The sequence below is a fragment of the Accipiter gentilis genome, chromosome 14 (assembly GCF_929443795.1).
Source record: "Accipiter gentilis chromosome 14, bAccGen1.1, whole genome shotgun sequence".
Lineage (NCBI taxonomy): Eukaryota > Metazoa > Chordata > Aves > Accipitriformes > Accipitridae > Astur > Astur gentilis.
The window spans coordinates 23,595,339-23,620,107 of NC_064893.1; the positions used below are offsets into that span (position 1 = coordinate 23,595,339).

At 35.9% G+C, this 24,769-nt stretch overlaps 2 protein-coding genes across 5 annotated transcripts in view; one reads left to right on the forward strand and one right to left on the reverse strand.

Annotated features, from left to right (window-relative positions):
• ZMYND8 (zinc finger MYND-type containing 8) overlaps positions 1 to 277 on the reverse strand; it is an 82,947-nt gene extending 82,670 nt beyond the window's left edge. Inside the window, exon 1 of the mRNA XM_049816151.1 lies at positions 228 to 277. The gene's annotated coding sequence lies outside the window, so the exon portion shown is untranslated. The remainder of the gene's footprint in view (positions 1 to 227) is intronic.
• Positions 267 to 17,957, forward strand: LOC126045294 (translocating chain-associated membrane protein 1-like 1). 4 transcript variants are annotated; one of them, XR_007508059.1, is made up of 12 exons: positions 267 to 445; positions 5,570 to 5,630; positions 8,116 to 8,234; positions 9,100 to 9,216; positions 9,304 to 9,362; positions 10,159 to 10,243; positions 10,556 to 10,626; positions 10,711 to 10,815; positions 12,946 to 13,089; positions 13,956 to 14,116; positions 16,608 to 16,791; positions 17,178 to 17,957. XR_007508059.1 is itself a non-coding variant. In XM_049816162.1 (12 exons), the coding sequence occupies exons 2-12, from the start codon at positions 3,044 to 3,046 to the stop codon at positions 16,679 to 16,681; spliced, it is 1,020 nt and encodes a 339-aa protein (XP_049672119.1). In that variant the 5' UTR covers positions 390 to 445; positions 3,016 to 3,043; the 3' UTR covers positions 16,682 to 17,957. The 4 variants fall into 4 exon arrangements, 2 of the variants coding, with proteins under 2 accessions (XP_049672118.1, XP_049672119.1); XM_049816162.1 differs by adding an exon at positions 3,016 to 3,067 and having other exon boundaries at positions 390 to 445; positions 16,608 to 17,957; XR_007508060.1 differs by having other exon boundaries at positions 12,946 to 13,099; positions 16,608 to 17,957.
• The last annotated feature ends 6,812 nt before the right edge of the window (positions 17,958 to 24,769 follow it).

The window sequence follows — 24,769 nt, forward strand, 5'->3', positions numbered from 1 at the left end:
CGAGCCCCACCCACCCGCATAGGGGATTGGCAGGAACCGTGTCACTCACATCGGACTCCCTCTCCCGCCGCGCGTGCCCAACTGCCTTCGAAGCACCACCTCCTTTAGAAACAGCTCTTCCAGACCGCCTAACGATTAGGTACCAGGACTGCCAATCATAAGAGCCCTTAAGTTTGACTGGTTGGAACTCGAAAGGGGGTGGGCCTTTTAGGGCCGGTGGTGTTTACCGTGCGTGAGGTAGCGGCCGTTGGGGTGCAGGGAGAGGTACTGCTCCCCTCGGTGGGGCTGCCCGGGCCTGGGAGCTGTCACCGCCATGAGGTTCCGCAGGAAAAGCAGGAGCCCGGCGTTGCTAAGCCATGAGTTCATCATTCAGAACCATGCTGATGCTGCATCCTTCCTGGTGATGGCCTTCTTTCTGGGGCTCATAGCGGAGTCACTGGGCAAGGTGAGGGGGCCGGTGGTTGCCGAGCGGAGCAGCGCCTGATCTTGCTGTGGGGCAGCTGCGGCGCCCTCGGCTTCCCGCTCTGGAGCTTCCCCAGGACGTCCCTCCGTTCGCTTCAGCCTCGCTGCCAAGCAGCTCTGCGCTACCTCTTCCGGCTCGGTCTGCCTTTTCCCTTCTTCCTCGCAGGGTGATGTCCTCGTTTCTTCTCTGCCCCGAGGTCTGACTCCCGAGGTGACACTGTGCTCGGGCACGCTCCTCTCCATGTCCCGGCTGTCTTCCCCGCGCAGCAAGTTTCGTTTCTTTTCTGTCCTGCCCCAGCTCACGTACTCCCCAGTGCCTTCCCTACTGAGTTGTCTTAGCCAGCTCCCGCTCTCACTATGCAACCCCCTCTCAGCCTCTTCTGTCAGATTGCTGCCCTTTTCTTTTCTGGTTCAGTTTTCCTTCATCTCCGCATATGTTTCATTCCTAGCACCCTCCCATAAAGTCCCTTTTACTCAGTTCCAGTCTCCTGAGTTACAAAGCTCCTCAGGCCCCCCTTGCTCAAAGCAGAGTTGTTTTATGTCTCTTTGTTGTGCCTATTTACTCCCCCCCCCCCCCCCCAGTTCAAAAGTCCAAGTGGTAAAGCAGTTAGGAACGCTTATAAAGAGGGTCAGTCTCTCATGATTTGAGCATGCTTAACTAGATGGTAGTTAAAAACTGCTGGTCGCCCTTTTGCACCACTGCTCAATCCATTGCTGTCATTGGCTCAACTCCCTAGCGATGGATAATCTGAAGAAAAATGTGGGATTAGACAGTCTCAGCTCGACTTCTGAATTCCTCTTTGTCTTTGTATTTGAAAGTTATTATAAAGCTTATTTCCATGTGGAAGCTGTTTATTAGTTTCTGGGGTGATGGATTAGGTATCTCTCTTGGGCATCTTTTCCCCACTTTTGGGACAAAAGCCTTGTGTGTGTTTGAGTTGCTACGTGAATATTTTATGTTGGCGTAGAGTATGGGATAAGGCTTGGTGAACAGAGTTTAAATTCTGGATACACAACTTAAATACTTTCCTGAACTATTATTGTTATTACAACTTAAATACTTTACGGAAATTTTTTTAACGTTTCCCATCAGTTGGATAACATTAAAAATCTGATCATTTTAAATTAAAAGTATTGTTAAATTCTGAGATAAAACACTTACATGTAGATGTTCTGAAGAGAGCTTTGGGGGGCTTTTTTTTTTTTGTATATATCTTGATCCACTTCTAACATTAAGGATACTGGACAGAAATAAAGTAGAGAAAGCAGTTGTGATGGTCAGATAATTTCCTTCTAAATGGTGGACAAATGCAGTGTTGTGGTATTATAAGTTGTGTCATCCATGGAGGAGTATGTCATAAAAGTTAATATATTAAATGCGGAACTCAGTTTTGGGATTAAAATAATAGCTAGGAGCTTGACAACTCAGGTGATGAAGGCTTTAAGAAAGAAAGTAAATGTCTGCACCTGGGATTAAGTAAACCCTGTTTGGGATCCCAGATGGAACTTTTAATGTATCTATATATATATGGTACTTTTAGAAAGATATTGCTCTGTGTCCTTTTGCTGTTAAAAAAATTTATGTCTTCTGGAGTTCCATCTCGGAATTCCATTTGTCTTAACTCAGGCTTTCTATACACCATAGAAGTTGTATTTCTGTAACTCTGCAGGTATTGCAAAGGACTGTGCAGCTCCCCTGGGGTGAGCTTTATTCTTTTGATTAAGGTGATTTCATTTAGAGGAAAAAGGGTGAGTTAGTTATACCCAAGGATAATTAGCAAATGATCTCATTTCTAGTCAGCGTAATTCTAAAAGTTCAAATGCAGACTAGACTCTAGTGTAGCTTGTGATAGGCTTTTATTGTGCTTGTTTGAATATATACTATATATACTATTATACTTCTTATTGTACAATATAAACATCAGCAGCTCCTTTTTGATGCAAAAGTTACTTTTCTGATTGAGACACCTTTGCATTTATTATGCAGAGGAACAGTGGTGCAATGTAACAGGTTAGACCTCTGTATTATACCTCTGCCTCATTCACCGCAGAAACCATACCAGTTATTTGAATGAAATCTATATTTCTGTTGTTCACTGTCTAGGTCTTACACCACTTTTATAATGGGTAATCCAGTCTGCCAAACAAACAAAAATACTGATGTTTTTCCAGTAAATTTTGGTGACATTTATCATGATTCTATACTGAGTGCTTCCTAAGTGTTACTGAACTTGTCTACACAGCTGTTATGTCTATTTTCTTTTGGTCTTGATTTCCTTTCTGTATTAAATTATTTTTAGGTTTTAAGTTTGAAGCACTGAAGGGCAGCTTTTTGTTGTTGTTGTTAAATCAGTGCTTTTCACAGCATTTTATGCTTACTGTAACTTCAGATGCATCCGTCAATGGCAGATTTCCTAATCTAGCCCATGGTACCATAGGTTATACACTAATAAGCTAAAGAATGTGTAAATGAAACTTTTCAGTTCACTACCTATTGAATGATTTGCTTGGGCTTACATAGTACTATAGTAAATACAGGGTTTTCTTTTCTAGGTGGCATGGTATTCAATTGCCCATATCCATGAGACCATCCAAAACCCAAGAAGTATGTTAAAATTATGTAAGGTTGTTTATGCACCTTAATTGTACTTTCCCATACCTTAATTTTGCTGATTATTATGAGGTCTATAGATGCGTGTAGGAGATTCACTCTGATTATAACATACTGAAAAGTGGCAGTTGAATTTTAGTGTGTTAACTGTTATTTTCTTTCTTCTTCCTTATCTGAGAATATTTGTAGTCTTTTATGTGCCCAATCCTACTCCTTTTCTTGACAATAAAGTGGGCCTTCGTCTTCTAAAGAAACTTTCTTTTAGTCTTTGTGGTTCTCTTTAAGCTTCTAGTATCATCTTGGAGTGTTTCATGTGATTTCTTTCTTTCTAGAACAATTTACATCACCTTTGTATCTGTGGCTATCTTACCACAGAATACCACTTAATGGGGCTCCCATACTTCCAGCAGAGGGAAATGCTTGTAGTATTACATTGTATGCTTCATGGACAAACAGAAAACCTAACTTGCTGGGCACTAGCAAAGATTCTTACCACACTCTTCTCCCAAAGAGCACAAAAATAAGCACTTATTCTCAGGAAAACTCCCTAATGAAGGGGTCTAATTGAAGCTACATGGTGCTGCCTGAATGCCCTTCTACAACGGAGACTGTTGCTGTGGGTCCTGAGTGATGACTTACTGAAAACAAGCATGTTTGTTTTAGTTAGGTCCTGATGACATCCATACCTATGTAACTATGTGTATTTTTCCCTGTCTCTCCAGGAGCAGTTGTCAATGAATTTTTCGTACTCTCGTTCCACGAACACTTTAAGTTGGTATTGATGCTCTGGCTGCTTATTCTCCCCATCAAGGACGCAAAAGAACTTCTGTGGCTGAGCAGTGCAGCATATTGGGAAACTTATCTGTGTTAAGATTAATAGGGTTTTCTCCTCCTTCCTGTTTTGCTGGATCAGTTTTAACTTCTATAATTTTCCTGTCCAATTCACCACACCACCGCTTTTGATGGCACAAGTGTGGGACAGAGACAAGAAGCAACTAGCAGTAAAGAGAAAGGCAGGATTACTCCTTTTGATGTTAGTGCTGGCTTACAAAAGGTTAAATTGTTTGTAGAATTGCAGTGTCTGAACGTCAATTTTGTATGCCAGAAAAATTGGTACTTTCATTTTCCTTAATGAGACTTCCTCTTAAAAGCACTCCAGTATTATGACTCCTCTACTGCTTAATTTCACAGATGCACTGCCAGTGTACTTAAGCGATTTGCCTTCTCCCTTTTCTTGCTACAGAGGATCTTCTTTTGCATTGTTGTGCCTCTTGCTTACTTTGTAGCTGGATAAATTAGTGCTTGTTTTATATAGCCCCAAATGTTGTTAGTTACACTTCCAGAAATTAGATGGTGTGACATCTGAGGAAAACAGCTTTCATTTTTCTAGTTTATATTTATATGTTTTAAGTCATATCTATGAAGATCAGTTTAAGAGAAAGCACAAAAGATACAAGAATGTATTGTTACATCAGTCTTCAGATTATGCCTGTTGTACTTGTCTGATTCATGAACTAGATAACTGAGTGCTTGCAAACATAATAAATGTACTTGCTATTGGCAGCGTAGGATGTAATTCCATGTTGCGTTTTTTCTGCAGCAAAGAAACCAGTTTTGTTGTTGTTTGGGTTTGTTTTTTTTTTTTCCCTTCCACTTATATCCCTGTGTTGTAACTGAAAGAGTGGTAAGCTATATCAGCATAAGTGTTTGGTTTTGAAGTTGTGCAAACCAGATGATGAAATGTTTTCAGCTAAACTAAGCAAACATATTTACCTCTTACCCCTTGGCTGTAGGGTCATACAGTAATCCACATTATAAACAGTTCCATTGTTACAGCTAAGGGCTAAATATACTGCAACATTGGAATGGGAAGGCATTTTGAAGAGGTAGGGATGGCTGAAAGTGTTGGGGGCTTTTTGTTTGGTTGTTTTTTAAATAAACTATTTTTGCCACTGGAGAAAAAGTAACAATAGAAGTATACCATTGGTTACTTTGATTGTACTGTAATTCTTAGAAAATGCTTGATTTTTCATACAAGAAATTGGTGGATCTTATCATTCTACTATGATGTTTTGAATACTCTATTTACTTATATGGACACTTAGCCAGAATGTCACTTTTTTTAATACCTTGCAGAGTTAGGTGAAACTTTCCATCTGATTTAATCTAGAGAGTCTTTTAACTTTTGAAATAAATGAAAACCATTTACACTTCTAAACACTTTAAAATGTTATTTAGTAGAGTTAGTGAGTAATTTGATCCTTAGCTAAAAGGACATAATTCAAGTCCTGACCCTATGCAGCAAATGTTAAAGGATTTGCAACAAGGTTGAGCCTCCACATTTGTGAGAGATGAATAACACTTTCGGGACCTCTTTGATTTAAATCTTGTGTGGGAGAACATTTGTTGATGGCATAATCTCCTAGTTTTGGGTGTTTATAGTCTAGCTTTTTTGAAAAATCTGATAATTTTTCCTTGTTTCTTTTTGAATTTCAGGCCCCAGCCAGCAGCATCATCATCTTTATTGCTATGCAGTACAATGTCACCTATACCATTGGTGAGATTAAATCGAATCTATTTCTTTTTCTTGTAATATAAGAGCTCAACTATTAAAAATTACTCTTTTTTTCCCCTCAAGACTTCAATTCACCTCACTTTTATAATGTAGTAGAACTCTCATATTTGTCTGTCTGCTTTTGAATTTACTAATCCTGTATTCATTGAAACTTTCTAGTGTTTTCTCTGTTGCTTGTGAATAATACTGGGTTATTTTTCCTGTAGTTAACACTGCTACTTACTTGCATTTTGATGTGGCAAGCATGCATTCTTTCCAGTTTTTGATACAATCAACAGGAGTTATCAAGTAACAGAATATTTTGGTAATCTTCTATGTATCTGTTGCTTATTCATGATTTCTTGTATGTCATTAGTAATAGATTTGTGGTTTATATTTCAAAAATATATTATTATTATTCTCAAGTAACTGATGTTGCTGATTCAGTCATGCTTTTAAATAACAAAGAGAGACAGTACTGATTCTTTTTTTTTTTTTTTTTCCCAAAAAAAGATTTACTTTTTTTAATCTTTTGTACCTGCTGCACTATATACAGGAGTGGTAAGCAGCTAATGGAATTTCCTTATTTGATAACTTAATTTGATAACTTTCAGTTCTTTCCAGGAATTAACCTGCACATTGTCTTGGAAAAAATAGGTACTGTAGTACCTGTTATTCCAGATGGGGAACTAAGGTCCAGAGAAATTAGCAAAAATCTAGGACTTTCGTTCTAATCTTGACTTCCAAACTTCAGACCTCAATGCTATGACCGTTTGAAATAATGTAGCACTGACTGCATTTAGTATGTTCAAAATAGTGCATTGATCAACATTGCAGTAATGAATATATATTATTTTTTGCAAATGTTTTCTGAGATGATTTATGTTGAACATTTGAGGTGTACACAGTCAGTGGGCTTCTGTTTTACTGATATTTGAGCAGCATCAAGTAGAAATCTCCTGTAGCAGAGACAAAAGTAAAATCCATGTGTCAGTTACCAAGATGCCTGTGTACCAAGATACCAAGATGTGACTTCTTCATAGTGTTTGGTGCATGAATATGTGTGTATGTATGTGTGTGTATATATATATGAACAAGGTATAGCTTCCCTTAGTTTTAATAGGAGGTGTGGATGAGTTCTGCACAAGCAATTTTCAGGTCTTGACTCTGGCCCTCTGAAAACAATGAATATATTACTAGTGAAGGTCCATTTTGGGGGGGGGGGGGGGGGGGAAGTGCTAGAAACTAGGCAGATGGAGCATTTGCTATGCAATTACTTGTTCATTGATTATATCACAAGCTGCTTTCAAACATGGAAGTAGGACATGTGACACTTAGAGTTACATGGATGTCCTGTGCATTAGGACCTTAAGGTACCATTCATGTTACAGGAAGCAGTAATTGCTCCATTGACACCTTCTGTCCTAGTTTCCTTTAGGAAAAAAAAAGTTGTTTGATGTCTATTTCTGCTGTTTTGCATTTGGAAAACACAAAGTTTTTGACAAAGGGTAGAAGTCTTAAAGATAACAGAATTCCTTGATATTTATGAAAAGTGGTGGCTGTATAGCTGAGACATCCAAGTTACTGCCCCCTCTTAAGTGAAAGCAGAAGAATATAAATGTTAGACATGCTAGCCTGTAAATCAGGATGTGTGGCTCTTGATGAGTTGCAGTACAAGTTCTTTCTTTTCCATTGCAGTCTCAGATGCATAAAGAAAAGTGAGGTGGTTGTAATGGGTCTTTGTGGGCCAAAGGAGAGACATTCCTACAAAATAAGGCTTCCTTAGGTCTACTGCTCCTGATACATGCTTTTTAAATTTAATTTCATTTATAAGTTCTCCCACACTTAAATATGGTAAATACAAACATTTGAAGTACTTTTTTAACAGTATGAATGTGGTTGGTTTTTTTGTGGTTTTTTTTTTTTTTTTTTTTTTTTTAGCAATTTTGGTTTTGATTTATAGGAATGTATTACTAATCCTGGGGAAGTTGTTACTTGCTGATATGTTGAACTACTAGGGTTCCTTGCTATATAGTTTTTTTCCTACATATAAGTCATGCTGCTTATGATGGAATCTCATTTGGGCTTTACCAAAGTATAGAGGATAGGGTGTTGGTGTGTCTGGGGTGTTGTTTGTTTTGTGGGGGGTTTTTTTGGTTTTTTTTTTTTGATGGTCTAGGTGAAAGAAATGGATTGAAGCTACTGTTCAGTGTATATTGTTCTCAATACTTTGTTCTAGGCTTACAACTGTGTCATTGTATCAAAGGAAAAGAAGTTTCAAGTTATCTAATAGGGCATAAAAAGTGATTTTCAAAAACGTAAAACTTATAACTAGTATCCTGTATCAATTTAATATAACTTGCAAGAACAATGGTCACTGCTGCCCTTTTTCAGTTGCACAGAGTACTCCTTCATAAGAATGTAAAAATACACGCTTCGGGGTTTTTTGTTGTTGTTTTTTGTTGGGTTTTGTGTTTTTTTTTTTTAGATGACAACAGTGAGCAGTTTCATTTTTATGACTATGGTCCAAAAGACTTCGCCACAATCTTCTTCTACATGCTTGTAGCTATTAATCTGCATGCTGTAATCCAGGAGTACGTATTAGACGTAAGTTTATTACTGGGATATAACTTATTTTATAAACATGTTCTTTTTAGCCACCAGCTGCTGAGAGTTTTTCTTCAAGTTAAGTGTAAGCTGTGGTACAAGGAATGGTTTAGCATTGAGAAGCCCTGTTGTGATCAATTCTTTTGTTCTTTGACAAAAATGTGACTAGACCTTGGTTTAGTGGTGGACTTGGTAGTGTTAGGTTAATGGTTGGACTCTATGATCTTAAGGGTCTTTTCCAACCTGAATGATTCTATAATATTTTTATGGTGATATTTCCTCAATTTGTTAATGGTATAAACCACTGAATCTTTCTTTCAATCAATATAACTTATATTTTTCTGTAAAAACAGACATTAAATGTTCATGCCCTACTAGAAATACCTGTGAATGAGGTCTGCTGCATTAGATTCATAAGCTATATTCAGAAGATCAAAAATGAAAATTACTACAGTGATGGATTTCTGTTTGTCAGCTGAGCTTCACCTTAAAGAGGGAGCTCAAACTTCATTGTGTGCTCTTTTATACCAGTTGCAAAGTAAACTGAATTTGTTAAAGCCATTGTGAAGACCATCTATTATTGAAGGGTCTTAGAATGTCTTATAGGGCATCTAAGCCACAGAAGCTCAAATGGGTTTTGAGTGTACAAAGAGATTTGATAGTGGCAAGTCTTACTAAAGCTAATTGTCATACAAAGTGCTGATCAAGGTCTTAAATAGTGGGAGCTATGTATTTTGATTGAGGAATGGGAGATTTGGGAAGAAAAAAAAAAAAAAAAGAAAAAATAATTCAGGAGTGAACACTAACTCCCAAATAGTTTTCTTGTTTTAGAAATTACATTTATTGATCTGCTTTTTGTTTCTAGAAAATTAATAGACACCTGCATTTGTCAAAAACAAAGCACAGCAAATTCAATGAATCAGGACAGCTAGCATTTTTCTACTTGTTTTCATTTATATGGGGAGCAAGTATTTTGAATACAGTAAGTAACAGTCTATTTGCTGTTTTTACTTAAAAAATAGACTTCAAGTATTAAGAAGGTCCTTAAATCAATGGCCTTTTTCTTTAGGAAGAATTCATGATGAACCCAACCTCACTCTGGAAAGATTATCCCCATTCTCGTATGCTGTAAGTGTTCTATTTTCAATTTGAAAAAATCTGGTACTTCACTGAATAGTTATCTACCCCAAATTTTAGGGAACCACTAATAAGGCAGTGACATTGGTACCTTGTAAGAATGGCAACTAGATGAAAATACTTTCTTCAGTTTGAAAACTGCCAGCTGTTTTATCCAAAGGTAGTTTTTGATGAATTTAACATCTGTCCAAGAGATACATGTGTTCTTAGCTTTCTTTAACTTAACTATGGTAGCTGAGTTAAAGTGAAAGAGTTTGCAAGATAGGATATATAATAGGACTGCTGAACTCTTTCACACTAAAGAAGCATGTTTGTCAGAGACTGAATTTTCAAATTAGAGGGGATTTATAGCTTGCTTTTTTTTTTTTTTTTTTTTTTTTTTTTAATTAAGATGACTTACGAAATTCTGGGTTTTGTCTGCCCATCCCCCCTGGCCTCCATTTTTCTCTGGCGAGAGTATGATAAAGGGAAGGGGGATAATACGCATATTTTAGGAAGGGAGTTCCACTGCTCACAAGATGAACTGTTTCGGTGTGATGGGTTTCTTGTTGTTTTTTTCTTTCCTACTGTCTCAAAAGGCAATTCAGAACTTGCTATCAAGAAGATTATGGATGCTAATTCAAAAAACTCACCACAGAGTTGTCTTGTATTTGAGGTTTGTGTGGTTATGGAATCATAAACTATAATGAGTCAGAATTAATTTAAGATAATGAAATAAAATCTTCTATCTCATGTTGAAAGCTTAAACTCATCACCTTGTGTCTTCTTAACCTGAATTATTGTTTAGTTTTCAGGTAAAATTCTTCTATATTTGCCAGATAGCCTATTGGCTTCACTCACTGCTGGAGCTATACTTCCAAAGGATCCAAAAGGTATGGAGAGAAGTTTTCAATACAGTTAATTAAATACATATTCTTTTCAATTATTCATATTAATATTTTAGCTACATAAATATCTACATATTCTTTTTTGTATATTAAGTTATTTATATACTATTTCTATATTAATTGCTTGCATTTCCTATCTAATTTAGTCCAGGTGGTCTGTAGTTTTTGATTCAGATACTCTTTTCAGAAATTTGTACAGTAGTGTGAAAAATAACCAAACATGATAAATTGTATTATTTTTCTTCAGAAAACATAGTTAAACTGTAACAGCATTTATTATAATTTCTCTAATTTTAGGAAGATATTCCAAGGCAGCTATGTTATATTTGCCTTTACATTGCTCATATCTCTGGTGCCTATATATTAAAGTAAGTATTTGCATGCCCATTTTGAATAGATAGATGTATTTTCTTCATAATTTCATTAAAATTCCTAACTTTTCTGTTTTATAGTTTGCAGCGTTTGGGGCTAATTCTGATGGTACCTCACTATTTAGTGGAACTCATTTTTCATGCCTCACGTCTTTCCTACTTCAGTGATGAAAACAATCAAAAAGGGTAAATCTTGCATTTGTTAATTAAAAGGCAGAACTTTGCTTAATAATTGTGTATAAATGGATTTGCATGTATGTAAAGGTACGCGGGTAGCAAATATCACTTGTTCAATGTCCAGTATTACCTGCTTTGACTCCGCAAGCAAGTTATTGTCATTACATAGAGTCAAGGAAGCAAACACACCAGTTCACAATATCATCATAAGGTTTTGCTGAGGCTTTTGCTGAAGTCCCATCTCAGATATCTATGCATTGGCTTCCGATTCTGTAAATTGCTGTTTGCTTAAATGTTCATAAACTTTGTATGTAGGGACATCCGTTTTTAAAAACAGTTAATCAAAGAAGTAATAAAAGGAGCATTCCCTATAAGTTCTTGCAGGTCTCTCTCCTTTTGTTAAGGTGAGAAAGGGAGGTAACTATACAACAGAGAAGGTAATGTCTCAAAACGTGTAGTTGATGTCTTGAATTATACATCTCTTGATTAAGATTCTCAAGTATTCTGAGAATTAATGGGTATTAAAGTAATGCATTTGAGAATGGAAGGAGATGGGGAACTGAGATATTTTAACTGAGGCATGCTAGGAAGGATTGGATACATTTCACCATTTGAATGTGAAGACTTTTGGAGGTTCCAGTTTGAATAAAGCAGCCTTGTCTCATTTATGTGTTCTTGTCTCTTATTCTTTCTTCCTTTTCTGAGCGACTGCCCAACTGGAAGATATTATCACGAAAGCCTTGCTTTCTTTCATGCAGTCCCTTATTTATAGGTAGCCTCCCTTGGGGCGGTATAATACTGCTGCTCTTTCTGATCTTTTCACAAGGTTTGTTTGTGGTGCTCCTTTAAGCTAATGTTTTAAATAGGTATACTGAATGTTCTTTGCAAAAAATCAATGTTTACTGATGCAAATAGTGAAAGTGCAAGACAGTTTATCTTTCACTTGTATGTCATACTTAATTGTGAGGTTTTTGGAGCTATGAGATTATCTGCTTTTCATTATATGCCATCCAAAACCATGAAGGTTAAATATACTGATTAGGAGAACATATTTTCCTGTCTTATGAAGATTCTAATGATCAGATAAGCAACTATGTCTGTCTTTGGCTGGAAATCAGTTATCCCATGTGCAACATTACCACAGTTTAAATAACTGGAAATGGAAATTGGTTTTCATAGCTGATGAACTGCAGAAGTGTTTGGGGCATTTTATTTCAATTATAACATGTAGCACTTATAATGTGAACTGTAGAAACAACACAATGTCAGATACTAGGTATTTTTCCTAGCTTAGAATTTATTGTTTCTTCTTACAGTTTCACATCCAGACATTGTAGCTTTCTTCACACCCTTCTCCGAAAAAAGATTTTGAGAAGAGTTGCTTTTTAAGCAGTCTTGCTTATACTGTGAGAGATTTAAAGTATGTTTTCTTTATGTTTGAAATCAGTTGAACGAGCTGGATTATTTTTTTTTAGTGGAAATCTTGGAAAGATATTTTTTTCACATTGGTGTCTCTTTTAATCCATTCATCAGTCACAGGATATGAAGTCTTTTTCCTATAGAAATGTTTATGTAATGGCAGTAATAATTAATTTAGAAAATTGATATTATTGTCAGCTTAATAAAACTGTTCTTCAGGGTTTTTTTCCACATTCTGTAGTAAAAACTTCTAGATGCTGAAAATTTGCAGGATGGCACTCTGTTATCTATAAAGTGAAATAATTGTCATTTGTTACTTATTAGCTATCTGATTACCTTTTTGTCCTATAAACATCTGGCTGTTAAAAATTGCATATATTGTCTTGACCTTCCAACTGTTTAATAAATGTATATTATACCTTTAGCATCAGCTTTCTGGCTTTATACATCACCATTACTTATAAATGGCTTACAGCATGAATGCCAGCTTGAGATGCATCTTTTTACTTCATTGTACTTTCTAGTCAAAAGATTGTGTAATGAGGCAGGACTGAATGCTTGCTGATGACCAAGTTTTTCTGTAATTATTGGTCCCCTCCGTGGACATTTCCCTGTTGTTGCTGAGAGAATTTTAATGCAAAGTTCTTTGTATGTTTGACTTTATTGAAAAGAAATGGACTAAAAGGGGAAAGCACATTAATTTCATTATTTTGTTTTCAGATTTGCCATTTGGGCTCTACTTTTCGTAATGGTGCGTCTTTTGACCCTAACTTTATCTGTCCTCACATTTGGATTTGGTCTGACAAGAGCAGAGAATCCAGGATTTTCCATAGCAGATGGAAACTTCAATGTACTCCCCGTGAGGTATAACAAGGCTAGTAGACATTCATGCTTGTATACTGTGGCATTTCAAAATATCCTTTAATAAAACAATCCAGAATGATAATGTGTTTTGAAGAATTTCCCTGGGTGCTGCTTTTCTCTTATTTTTAAGGGAAGGGAAATATTGTTCTCTTTTCTATCTTCTTTTCACAAAAGTAGTAGAATAGGATTTATGGGAAATAGAAAAACAAGAAAGAAAAAAGAAACTTTTTAAATTAATTGTTGATAATCATCCAAAAAGCCTGGGATAATCATCTCGTTAAACTTTTTTTTTCATCTATGTCTATACTGGACATAGTATCATTTGGTGATATTAATACCCATAATTTTTTAACTATTTGTTTGGTGCCTTCCTAAAATATTGTTTTGTATATCTTTTACTCTTGCTTGTTAATTTTAAAATGTTATTACTTTTGTGGCATAAGCTCATCACTTTAACATTCTTATAACTTAATGCCTGTAATCAAGTGTGTGGGAAGGATTTTGAATCTACATGATTTTTCATTTATAGATTGCTTGCTTGGCAGAAGAGGCCCCAGTGACACAATTTCCTATCGGCCATTGAAAGCTATGGTCATAACTCCTTGATAAACCTGTTTGCTTCTAGCAATATACTTAGATACAATTTCCATTCACTTCTTGTGTGACACACCTTGTCTCACTTCTTGTGTAACACACCTTGTCTTGGGTAAACCCTTCTGATACTTCTGGTTTTCTATGGTAGGAAGATTTTACTTGTTTTGATAGCAGACTTCTGGAGAAAAAATAAAATAGGTACAGATTTGCAGTCTATTAATGGTTAACTGAAACTTTTATCTAACTGTCTCCAAAATCTCAAATCTTATTAGGATTGGCTGCCTGAGTGCTGTTTGTCTAACACAGGCCTGGATGATGTGGAAATTTATAAATTTTCAGCTGAAGAAATGGAGAGAGTATGTTAAGAGCCAGATTCCAAAGAAAAAAATAACTAACACGAAGAACAAACGAACGAAAAAGGAACCAAATAGAGGTCAGTGGTGTAATATTTTTTTCCAGTTATTTCTAGGCCAGATGCTTTTATACCAGATGTATCAGCTTATATCATTCCTTTCTGTAAAAGAGCAAAACCATCTGTCTCCTGACATGCAGAGAATATAGATAGTATTACACCTCCTTCAAACATTAGGGCATGTTCTTCTCTAATTCCATATTGCTAACAGGACAGCACACAGAGTGCTAACTGTATGAAGTGTTAGCCCTGGGTGATTTTCAGGATTATTCACTGAACTCAGGAATATTTCATGAAACTGGGCTTAATGATTCCAGGCTTTTCTTTCAGTTTTAAATCAGTCTTTTAAAATACTGGTGAAAATTTTTTTGATTTAACATAATTTAAAAAAAAAAAAAAAGTATCATCCCAAATTCCTACTGTATTTTTTAAGTTCTGTTTTTATTATGTTTCAAACCATTAAAATTATGTTTGTTCTATATAAAGACACATCACGTAACAAACATCAAACCCACTGGAAAAGAACTCCAAAGGAACATCATAGTAGCTGGCAACAGACAACTAATGGAGAAGGGCTTTTAATTAAATGACGTATAATTTCCAGATTCCAATGTTATATCAATTTTAAGTGAGTTAAATAGGAGTTATGAAGATCTGGCAGAGTGAAATTTCATATTCTTGTTAGTATGCATGTATATATATATATATATAAAAAAAAACACTCAATACGGTTACGTATGAAACACTGGGAATCACTTCTGAGATTTGGGTAGAGCTTTGAAAAAATGCAGTTTCTTGGGAATTTTACCACAGGCTGGCTCTCTTTCTGAAGTTGATCTTTACGTATTAGTTCCTACTAAGAGGGGTTGAAGCTCTTCGCATTCAGAGATTACTAGTTTAGTCAGCATTGGCTGAAACCAGTTGGAAGATTCTAGGCCATTAGGGTGCTCATGACATTGTTTTTCTTTATTATTCCAGAACAGCCTTTCTGTTTTGAATGTAACTGTAGATGCCTTTTTTCTTTTTTCTTTCTCTAGTCTTGTAGATCATTCTCTCCTTTCCAGATGAATAACTTCATTGCTTTTCTGTATTGTTTTATGAAATTAGCACAATTCTTAAGTTCCCAAGATGATTACAGTTTAGAGTAGCAGAAGTGACACTGTTTGATTTCATGTTTGCTTCAATTGAGTATAACAAAGAACAGCACAGGCATTATACCTCTCTGACTGCATATGTGGAAAGATGTACATTGTTTATCAGTTTATCTTATTTCTAATTGCAAAAGTATTCACACTTGTAGAAATATTCTGAAGGGGAGCGTGGCTTCTACTGAAGCCAGTAGTTTAGTTGCAGGCATTAGCTGTAAGTCATTTCTTTAGTCTACTTGAAGGTAAATAGAGAAGCCTTTTGTCCTCCAGCTCTTAAGATGAAATTCAGACTGGTTTGCAGTTAATGTGTCTTTACAGTGGTAGGCATATTTTGCATAGGATCCCAACAATATAGGAAAAGAATATATATTTGAGGTTGTTGGGTATGGAGAGCTGTGTAGCCAAAATAATCCAGATTATGCCATTTATACTATAAATGCCAGATTTAATTGGCAAAAGAAGGACTAGAAGTGTACAGTAAATCCTTCATATGTTGCTTTGTTCCATCTATCCTGTTGCAGCTTCTCTTCATGCTGTGGCCTGAGCTTCTTAAGCTAATGACAGACAAAGTTAGTAAGTGTGAAATGGCAGACTGTCTAGGATAGCACATGCCGTACTGGTGTAATACAATGCTTTAAAATAGGAAAAAAAAATCCTAAGGAATCAGTAAAAGTTATTTAAGAAATAATGAACAACTAAACTAAGATCCTGGTTAAAGAGTAAGGGGAGAGACTAACTACCACCTAGCTCAAAAAATGTCTGATAGGAGACACCACAGAGTTCTAAAATCTTAAGTTTTGAGCAGGTAAATAGCAAACTACTCTTTGCTGTTTCTCATAACATAAGAATAGACAATTTTAATGTAGTAGCATATTTAAAACTAACACAAGAGAGAGATAAAATACAGAGAAATAATTTCTGCAGAAGTATGGATTGAGATTTAATTCCTGGGGTTCAGTCTGTCAGTGGCTAATAAAACAATGGTCTAAAGGCAAGTTAGACCTTAGGAAATCACTGAGGTTCCCCTGGAACCTGAAAGAAATTATGTTGGTAGGACAACTCTGTATTTGTCCCATTCTTAATACTACTCATGAAGCATTGTTCATTCCTGGAGATAGGAGGCTAGACTTAGAAGCAACTTTTGTCTGATTCCTGCTCATATCAACTTTGTGTAGTCAAAGTTCTTAAACATTTTATGTACTTGACTCCAAGTCAATTTCAACTGAAGCAAATGCTTAAGCTGACACCCCCCCCCCCCCCCCCCCCCCCCCGCACACACACACACACCCCCCGGTCTACTTTCTATATGTTTTAAAGTGAAGCAGAATTGTGTTTGTTTACTATACTTTAATTTAAAATTACAGCTACCTTTGTCAATGGAGCAGCAAAATCAGAATGTGGAGCATCGCCAAGAATAAGAAAATCAAAACCAGTATGAGAATACAAGCTAGTATCAGAAGACAACATTTGACAGAAGACTGTGACTTAAAAAACTGACACTGCAAAGCTATTATTTGGATGTCTTATTATTTCAACAGACGCTATCAGGTTATATTTTTAAAGTTTTGTTAATAACCATACATTTATGACAAGATCGTCTTTGATCTACCTTAACCTGGTAGTCATCTTAGCTTTAATAATGAAAACACATTAATTGGTTTGAACTTTTGGTTCTGTGATCAGAAGTTATTACACTTCTGTAATTTTTGCATTACAGGTGCTTCAGAAGAATAAGTTTATCTGTCTATTCATTTGTGTTTACAAAATCAAAATTCTGTACCAAAAAGATCTTATCATGTCTGTGTTTCCTCCACTCTTCCCTCCCCAAGACTTTTTTCTTTATTCATCTTACATGGAGTAAGAGGTATATCTGAAGTAGCCTGGTAAAAAAAGCAAAAATTGTTCTATACCTGATTTCTCTTTAAAAATTACAGATTTAGAGAGAGGGCAAATTCTGACAGGACATCACTAGTCATCTTTCAGTATAAAGGTGAGACTAATGTTTAGTAAAAATGCAAATTGTGTGCCTCAGGAAAAACGCTAGACTGCCTGTTGGATTTTGCAGTGGATTGTACTGTCTTGTATGGGGCAGGGGGAATAAAAATAGCTGATTAATGTGTTATAGTCTTAGCCCTTGTGAAATAAAAGATAAAACTTCTAGATATTTCTAAAGAGCCAGTATTTCATGCTTGCAGTCATGTGCCAGACTTTTTTTTTTTCCCCTCAACTGTTTTTTTTTTTTTTCCTTTGATTTATAACTGGAAGGTCTTAAACTTCTGACTACTCAGAAGGTGTTCAAGGGAGGTGATCAAACAATACTGCAATGAATGTTCCACCAAGCATAACCCTTTGTCTGTCTTTCTTGACCTGTAGATAATAATTTATTTTAGTCTGACTCAAGGGTTTTATGTCTATGAAGGTATTAATTTGCTCCTTATGTGAACACTTTATCTGGATATGATTTTAATATTAATATGATTATATTATAAAAAGATTAATGGTATTTTTGTAAGTAACCCTCATAGATCTGAGGCTGGTATCTCAATGTTGGATAAGTTTCATTAACTCACTTTCTTATTTACCATAACTTTCTCTCTGCAAATAGATTGTAGGAATATTACATTACTTCACTTAAGCCTGTGAATTTCTACTGAAAATGTTTACCATGGAACTAGAATACATTTGCTAATATTTTAAATAAATTTTTAAAATAATGAATGCCTTGTTCAATAGAAGTATCATCTTCTGAGCAGTTTTGGTGAGATTTGCTTAGCCTTCAAGTATTTCTTGGCATGCTGCTCACAAGATAAGGTTTTCTTTGATGCATACTGCAGCTGTAAGTTTATAATCTCTGTAGATTTCAATTTGTGCACACCTAATTTACCAGGCTTTCAAAAGTTAATCCAGACAGTGGTTTACGTGCCAGTATCCACTTCTAGGCACATAAAACTAGACAACTTTGAACTTTAAAAACTTTTTTTTTCTTTCAATATTATCAGAAAGTATGTTCCTAATACTGCCACTTGAATAAATTCATTACGCTCTTAAATGTTCTTATTGCATGACACTCATGATGGCCATTTCAAAGAAGCTTGAATTTTTTCTTTAAAGATAGTTTATTTAAATTATTGTTTTAGAAATACAAATACAATGCAAGTATATGTATAGCTACTATTGTATTCCATGTACGCATATATTGCATGTAAGAATCTTCTCCCTACAGCATGATTGATTATTTTTTTTAAATTAAAAATCACTGTCTACATATTAAATATTTGGATACATACTTACAGTAACACCAAATGCATTAAATGAATTCTAGGCTTCTTATTGTGAAGATGTTTCAAAAAACTGTTTGCAACAAAAAGTCTGTTTTAATTTATTTAAAACACTGTTCTTGCAAATTTCACAGTGAAATTACAGATATAAAGATAGTTCCATGGAATTTAGAAATAAAGAAAATGAGCAGGTTGGTGTAACAACTAGTTCATTAACAAAAAAAAGCAAGTGTATATGCTTTTAGAAGTAAACTGAATTAAGGCAGTGATTCTTATGACTTTTGTTTGGTTTTCATTGGCTTGGTAATAGAGAATATGTGAAAGCTGAAATGTGAAGTGGTGGTTAAATCAGACGAAGATGATTTGTTTAAATGTTTTTTTTTTCTGGCTGAGTGGGAATGAGGAGTCAGAACAGTAGAACTCAGGTGAAAAAGGAGTACTTGCTTAGATGTATTTTAAGCAACTTCTTTCTTTTTTAAATTTACAAGTCTAAGACATTTCTGAGCTTATCTTGGCAATTACTTTTAAAAATCCTTTTATACTGTTTAATAGAAAATTTGTTGGTTTGTTCCATGGTTAGAAAACACTGCCACGTTCAGGGTTTGTTCTATGTGTTAAGAACAATATTTTATAGGGAAGGTATGAGACGTAGGTAATCAACTATGAATTCCCAAGTGCTTGACAACTTCTTTTGAATTGCAGCTTTCAAAAACATTGCCAGAAATGTCTAATGTCTTTGAAATTGCTTATCTTTAACCAAATACTTAAACCAATTCCAAACCCTTTGTGTCATAGCAAGATCTGAGGTAAATCTAGGCATCTTGTTATAGAGTCAATAAACCAAAAGGCACAGTAGAATTTTCATATAGAAGTGCTTAGCTGAATGAGACCAAATTAAGGCCAAATCTAAGCCAAGGGTAATGAGAGTACTGCAAAATCATGTTTGTGTCAAGAGTATCTTCAAAAGTCTTAGAAACACAGGTGCTAAGTGCCATGAAACAGACAAGTCAGCCTATGCTTGAGGTCTAGGATAAAGACTGCAGCATGTTACGGTTGTGTTTGGTGGGGTTTGTTTTGTGGATTGTTGTTGGTGGTTGGGATTTTTTCTTTTTTTGTTATTTAAATATAGCTTAGTTTTTTTTGAGAACTAAGCTGGTTGTATTTTAAACTTTTTTTTTCAATATTACGAACATCACAGAGTAACGATCAAATTAGACACCAATTTCTTCCTGTTTCAACCATGTAGCCTTTGCTGAACTTGCATAAAATCTGTCAGCACAGATGTTGAGGCATGTTCCCTAGTAATGTAATATTGTAATGAATGATCCTATTAAGCTCTTTTTACATTAGTTTAAGATTTTAATTTATGTAAATCACAAGACTTTCAGAGAAACTGTATGTTGTATCTTGTCACAATCTAATTGTTAATTTTTATGTCAGAGGTCCTTTGCAAGTAGTCATATGCACATCAAAATGTAAAATATTACTGTGCATCTGCTTTCTTGGGAAACCAAAATTAGGTCCTCTTACTTTTAACCTTCCTTTTCTCTTAGTGAGTATGTAAGAGTTGTTTTATCTCCTGAATATTCTTTTAAAGGTAAGAGGAAGGGCATCTTTTAGGCAGTGCAGAAAAGCTTACATTACAAATCTGTACCTCTGTTCTTGAACTGTATAATAGGAATGAACAGATTGTCTTGGGTTTTAAAAGCAGAGTCACAGGAAACCTTTAGATGATATATTTTACGTTCTTCTCTTACTGAGGTTTTGAGTTGGCCACATCAAGTGGAATAGAGTGGAGACTGTATGGTGGCATAGCAATGTGGACAATAGTGTTGCTCTTGCCTGCTCCTGTTCAAGTCTACTAAAAACTGAAATCATTCAGAGCAGGTTCTAAAAATGCAGGATGTTGTCTGGGAGCTGGAGTTTTAAGAAGGTTCTGAAAAATGCTAGAATTTCTAAATGCTCAGTCTTGTTGAATGCTGTGTAACTCTCTAAATAATTAGTTTCTTTTTTTTTAAATAAAATTAATTTGGATGGAGGAGGCAATGTTTCATCTAGATTTGTTTCTTAATGTTAAAATGGGCTGTTGCATCCACTTAAATTGAAAAGCATGTATGTACTGCCTTTCTTAAACCATCTGAATGTTGACTATTACCACAAAAAATGTGTAGTAGTTAAAGACATGGGTAAAACAACACTGATATTGTAAACTATGAAGTTTTAGATGCTTAGCTTTAAGCCTCAGTAGCTGGAACTGAGCTTATTAATTTACTGATCGTGAGCAAGAGAGAAATGTTTGCAAGCTAATATTGTTGTAACATTTATTTGTTACAATTATCCCCTAAAATTCTCATATTCAGTTATTCTTTCAGTGAAACCAGCAATGTACTCCAGACTACATTGATCAATGTGTGACTGACTGTAACAAATATACTGGTTTGTTTTTAATTCCCCTTAAGATGTATTTTCTTTTCAGTTAATCAACTTGTCTGTCTTTTTTCTGGTTAAACAATTAGTGTTGAAATGTGTTGTTTTTTAAAACTTCATTATGAAAAATGAATTCACATAAATATAATTTAATGATTGTATAAGATAAAATTACGGTTTAGTGAAAGGTTGCTGAAAATATCATAAATTATTTTGCAGAGACACTAGTTTTACATGTTTTGTTTTACAGCATGTTTTACATGAGGATTTGTTGTTTAATGATAATCAATAATCCATAGCATAAGAGCCATTTTTTCAGCATATGTAAGGATCTGATTATTCACTTCATAAAATATTGCTAAAGAAAACTTTTTCAACTTAAAAAAAAAAAAATTGTTCTCTGATGATGTATTTCTGATGCATCTCATCTTATTCTATAATTCTGTTTCATTTCCTTTGTTGCCATTAAAGAACCTGTTTTATTATTATGCTAAACAAGTAACTCTTGATAGTCTGGTCAGTTAGGCAGATTAGCCCCACAAACTGGATTGCTAGTCTAGGAATAAGGTATGTATGTACTTTGGTTTTATTTAAAAAAAAAATAAAAATCAAAATATACTCCAGTTTTCAATGCTTTTACCCATTTCCTATCAGTGCTGGTTTTCTTTGCTTCTTATTCAATGCCAGAACAACTTTTCTCTTCAGTCCCTGTGGTGGCTGTATGGTAATTTCAGGGTCTTTTGTACACCAGATATTCTTCTCAGCTCCAATCAAACAGTCTAACACTACTGCAAACTATTAGTTAGTGTACAGAAAAAAATATAAAAATAATAGTACGGAATTTAAAGCAAGTTAAAATTTTTCAGTCATTAAAAAGTGCTAGTTCAGCCCCAGAAAAACTGGTGGTAATGCAACAAACCTTAGTTCTGCTTAACCTAGTTAGATAGGGTACTCCCAAATAAAGTTTCTTTATGAACATAAAAAAAATCCAATACCAAAGGTCTTGGGGTGTGATTTTAGGTTTAGGGGAGCAGAGAGAGTTGTTTTCTTTTGTGTTGTCCATTTCTAATTTGGGAAGGGAAGAAGGGATGGAAAGCTACTTCCGTCCCGGAGTATTATTGGAAAATGTCATAGCCTAGAACTGGGGGGTTTGTTTTGTTTTGTTTTTGTTTTGTTTTTTTTTTTTTTTAAATGGGCACATTGTTACTATTTCCTTGTAAAACATTTTAAAAAAATAAATTAAAAAAAAATACTATCAATAGATGGAATGGAAAAATGTGTAAAACTTTTTATAAAGAGTGCTTGTTGATCATAGTGGGGTTTTTTCTGTCTCTGAGCAGAGAACAATTAAATGGGCTGAAGAAACAGGGTGTTTCTCTTGCACTAATTGTCCAAGCAGAAATTAATCTTGGAAAGTTCAGGAGACAAATCAGTTATGTAGAGGGGTGCCCATGTTCTTCTCCACATTTATTGGAGAAGACTAGATGATGGAAAATGATGGCTGACTGGATTATTGTCACAATAAAAATGAATGGCAGTGTCCAAAAAGTGAGCTATTGGTCATGTTTCCTTAAGTCTGTGCTTCCATAGGCCTTTTTTTTGACTGAGAAAATGTTTGGATCAGATTGGATTAAATTAGTAGGTTACATAAATTCAGCTTAAAGTCATGTATGTCTCTTGTGTACATCTTTGGCCAAATTTTTAATACATTTAGGCTTCTAAAGACTGCTTTAAAAGGAATATGCACCAGCAGGTGGAGCAAATAGATAAAAATGTTAAATGTTACAGTTCTACAGCTACATTTACTATGATCGGCTTTTAAGACACATACAAAAATTTGGGGGGGTCTTATTAATTTTTTTAAAGCATCACATATCAATGAAAAATGAGAGCACTTTATCACTGTATCCTTCATTATATAAAGCTAGAGCTAATTTTGAAGTTATGTGTTTATAATTGCTGTAACAGAAACCAAAGGTTAAAAGGGGGGAAAAAAGATGCATAGTATTTGTACTCTATTGACACCTGAAGTTCTGTATCAGTCTTGAGTCTAAGGTGTCATAGATGCAATGTAAGTATATAATTTGAAGACCTTATGGTCCAAATGCATGAAATATGAATAACATGCAGTTTGCCCAAACAAAAAGAACCACAACATGATTAAAGTCCAATGTTACCACTGCCTCTCATTAACCTATTCCTCCCTCCATACTTCCTTTGGTTTTGCCCTGATAAATGGTCTGTTATAATTCATAGTCAAAGAAGAGAACAACCTCCAGAAACAGATTACCTGGAGTGGAGGAAGTGGAATCATTAAACAGCAGACCTCACACTTTCAGGAAATGCAACAGGACCTCACTCCTCTTAAGGTACACTAACAACATGAACTCTTTTCTGTTGTGATAACATGATAGGGAATCTGTATCTACCAGTTGGTTAAAGTTGTGTTTGTAAGTACAAATGGACATTTATAATTGATATGTTCTCGTGTAGTATAACTGCAAAGTAAAATCTAAGGTGGAGCTTATTTTTCCAGAACTTGACGTATTTGAATTTCTTCTATCTCTGGATATTTTTCGTGTGTAATGCTTGTTTCAGAAGTAGCTGGAGGCTCATATTGTACCAGTAACTTGCTCACAGAAGCCCCAACACTAGTATGACTTTTTTTTTGTTGTTGGTTTGTTGGGTTTTTTTGGGGGGGAGGGGGGGGAGGGAGGAGGAGGGAATTACTGGAAGGTGTACTTAATGGCTTTACTTGTCTGTCCATCTTGAATACTAATTGTGGCTATCGTCCTGTAATGAGCTCTGTATGAATAGCTTGGCAGGACTTAAGTCAGTGCAGTTTCATTGTCTCACACTTTATAAATTTTCAAAATAAAAAGAGCATTTTTATATGGCTGCTTTATGAGTACCTAAAACTGAGGTATACAGTGTTCTCCATATACCCTGTTGTAGTCTGCAAAGTTTTAAATGCTGATTCTAAAAAAGTTTATGAAAACAGTGTGTATGCAAGCAAACTGTGGCATAGGAAGGTTATATTTTCTAAGTACCCAGTCCTTCATATCCTTGCCTTGCTTTTTTACGGATGGCAAGTGAACTGTTATGAGTTAGTTTGAAAACCATCTTCAACACGTACCTGCAGTAGAGGTAACTGAAGCTATTACATTCTTTTGTAACTTCTGTCCCGATCTGTTTGCATTTTATTAAACATTTGCTTTAATAGACTGGTTTTATGCCTTATTGAAATGGAAAAAATGATGCCTGGTGTAGCAAATACTCCACAAACATTATTTAGCTGTAACTTTCACCTCCCTGTTGTGATGGAGTGCCGTGTGTGGCGCTGACACCTTATTGTATGTTAATAAAGACCGTTTTATGCGCACGAAGGATTAAGTACTGTATTGCTGTGACTCCGTGGACTGCTTGCAGCTGCAGTGCTCGGCACCAGGCAGGCTGAGCGCGCAGTGCCAGCCTCGCGTTTAACCCACGGGCCTCTACGAGTGGCGCCGGGAGGGGCCTGCCGCGGGGAGCTTCCCACGGCACCGCTTCCTCGACCCCGTTTGGGACCGCTCTTCGGGGGAGAGCGCGGGAGGGCAGCGGCGATGTCGAGGAGCGGGCGCCAGGCGAAGCCGCGGCCGGCTGCCAGCCACCGGGCCGGGGCGAGAGAAAACGGGCGGGCCCCTTCCCCGCCCGGATCGGGCGGTGGCTCAGAAAACCGTCGGGCCCAAAGGGGTACTACAAGTACCGTGATGCCCCGCGCGGAGGGGCGTCCCATGAGCCCCCCGCGCGAGGCTGTACTACAGGTCCCACAATGCCTCGCG

What these genes read in the sequence shown, in the direction of transcription:
- LOC126045294 (XM_049816161.1), top strand. Translation starts at nt 314, where the DNA reads ATGAGGTTCCGCAGGAAAAGCAGGAGCCCGGCGTTGCTAAGCCATGAG. An exon ending in TAGCGGAGTCACTGGGCAAG is followed by an intron (nt 446 to 5,569) that starts GTGAGGGGGCCG and finishes TTTGAATTTCAG; the next exon opens with GCCCCAGCCAGCAGCATCAT. An exon ending in CAATGTCACCTATACCATTG is followed by an intron (nt 5,631 to 8,115) that starts GTGAGATTAAAT and finishes TTTTTTTTTTAG; the next exon opens with ATGACAACAGTGAGCAGTTT.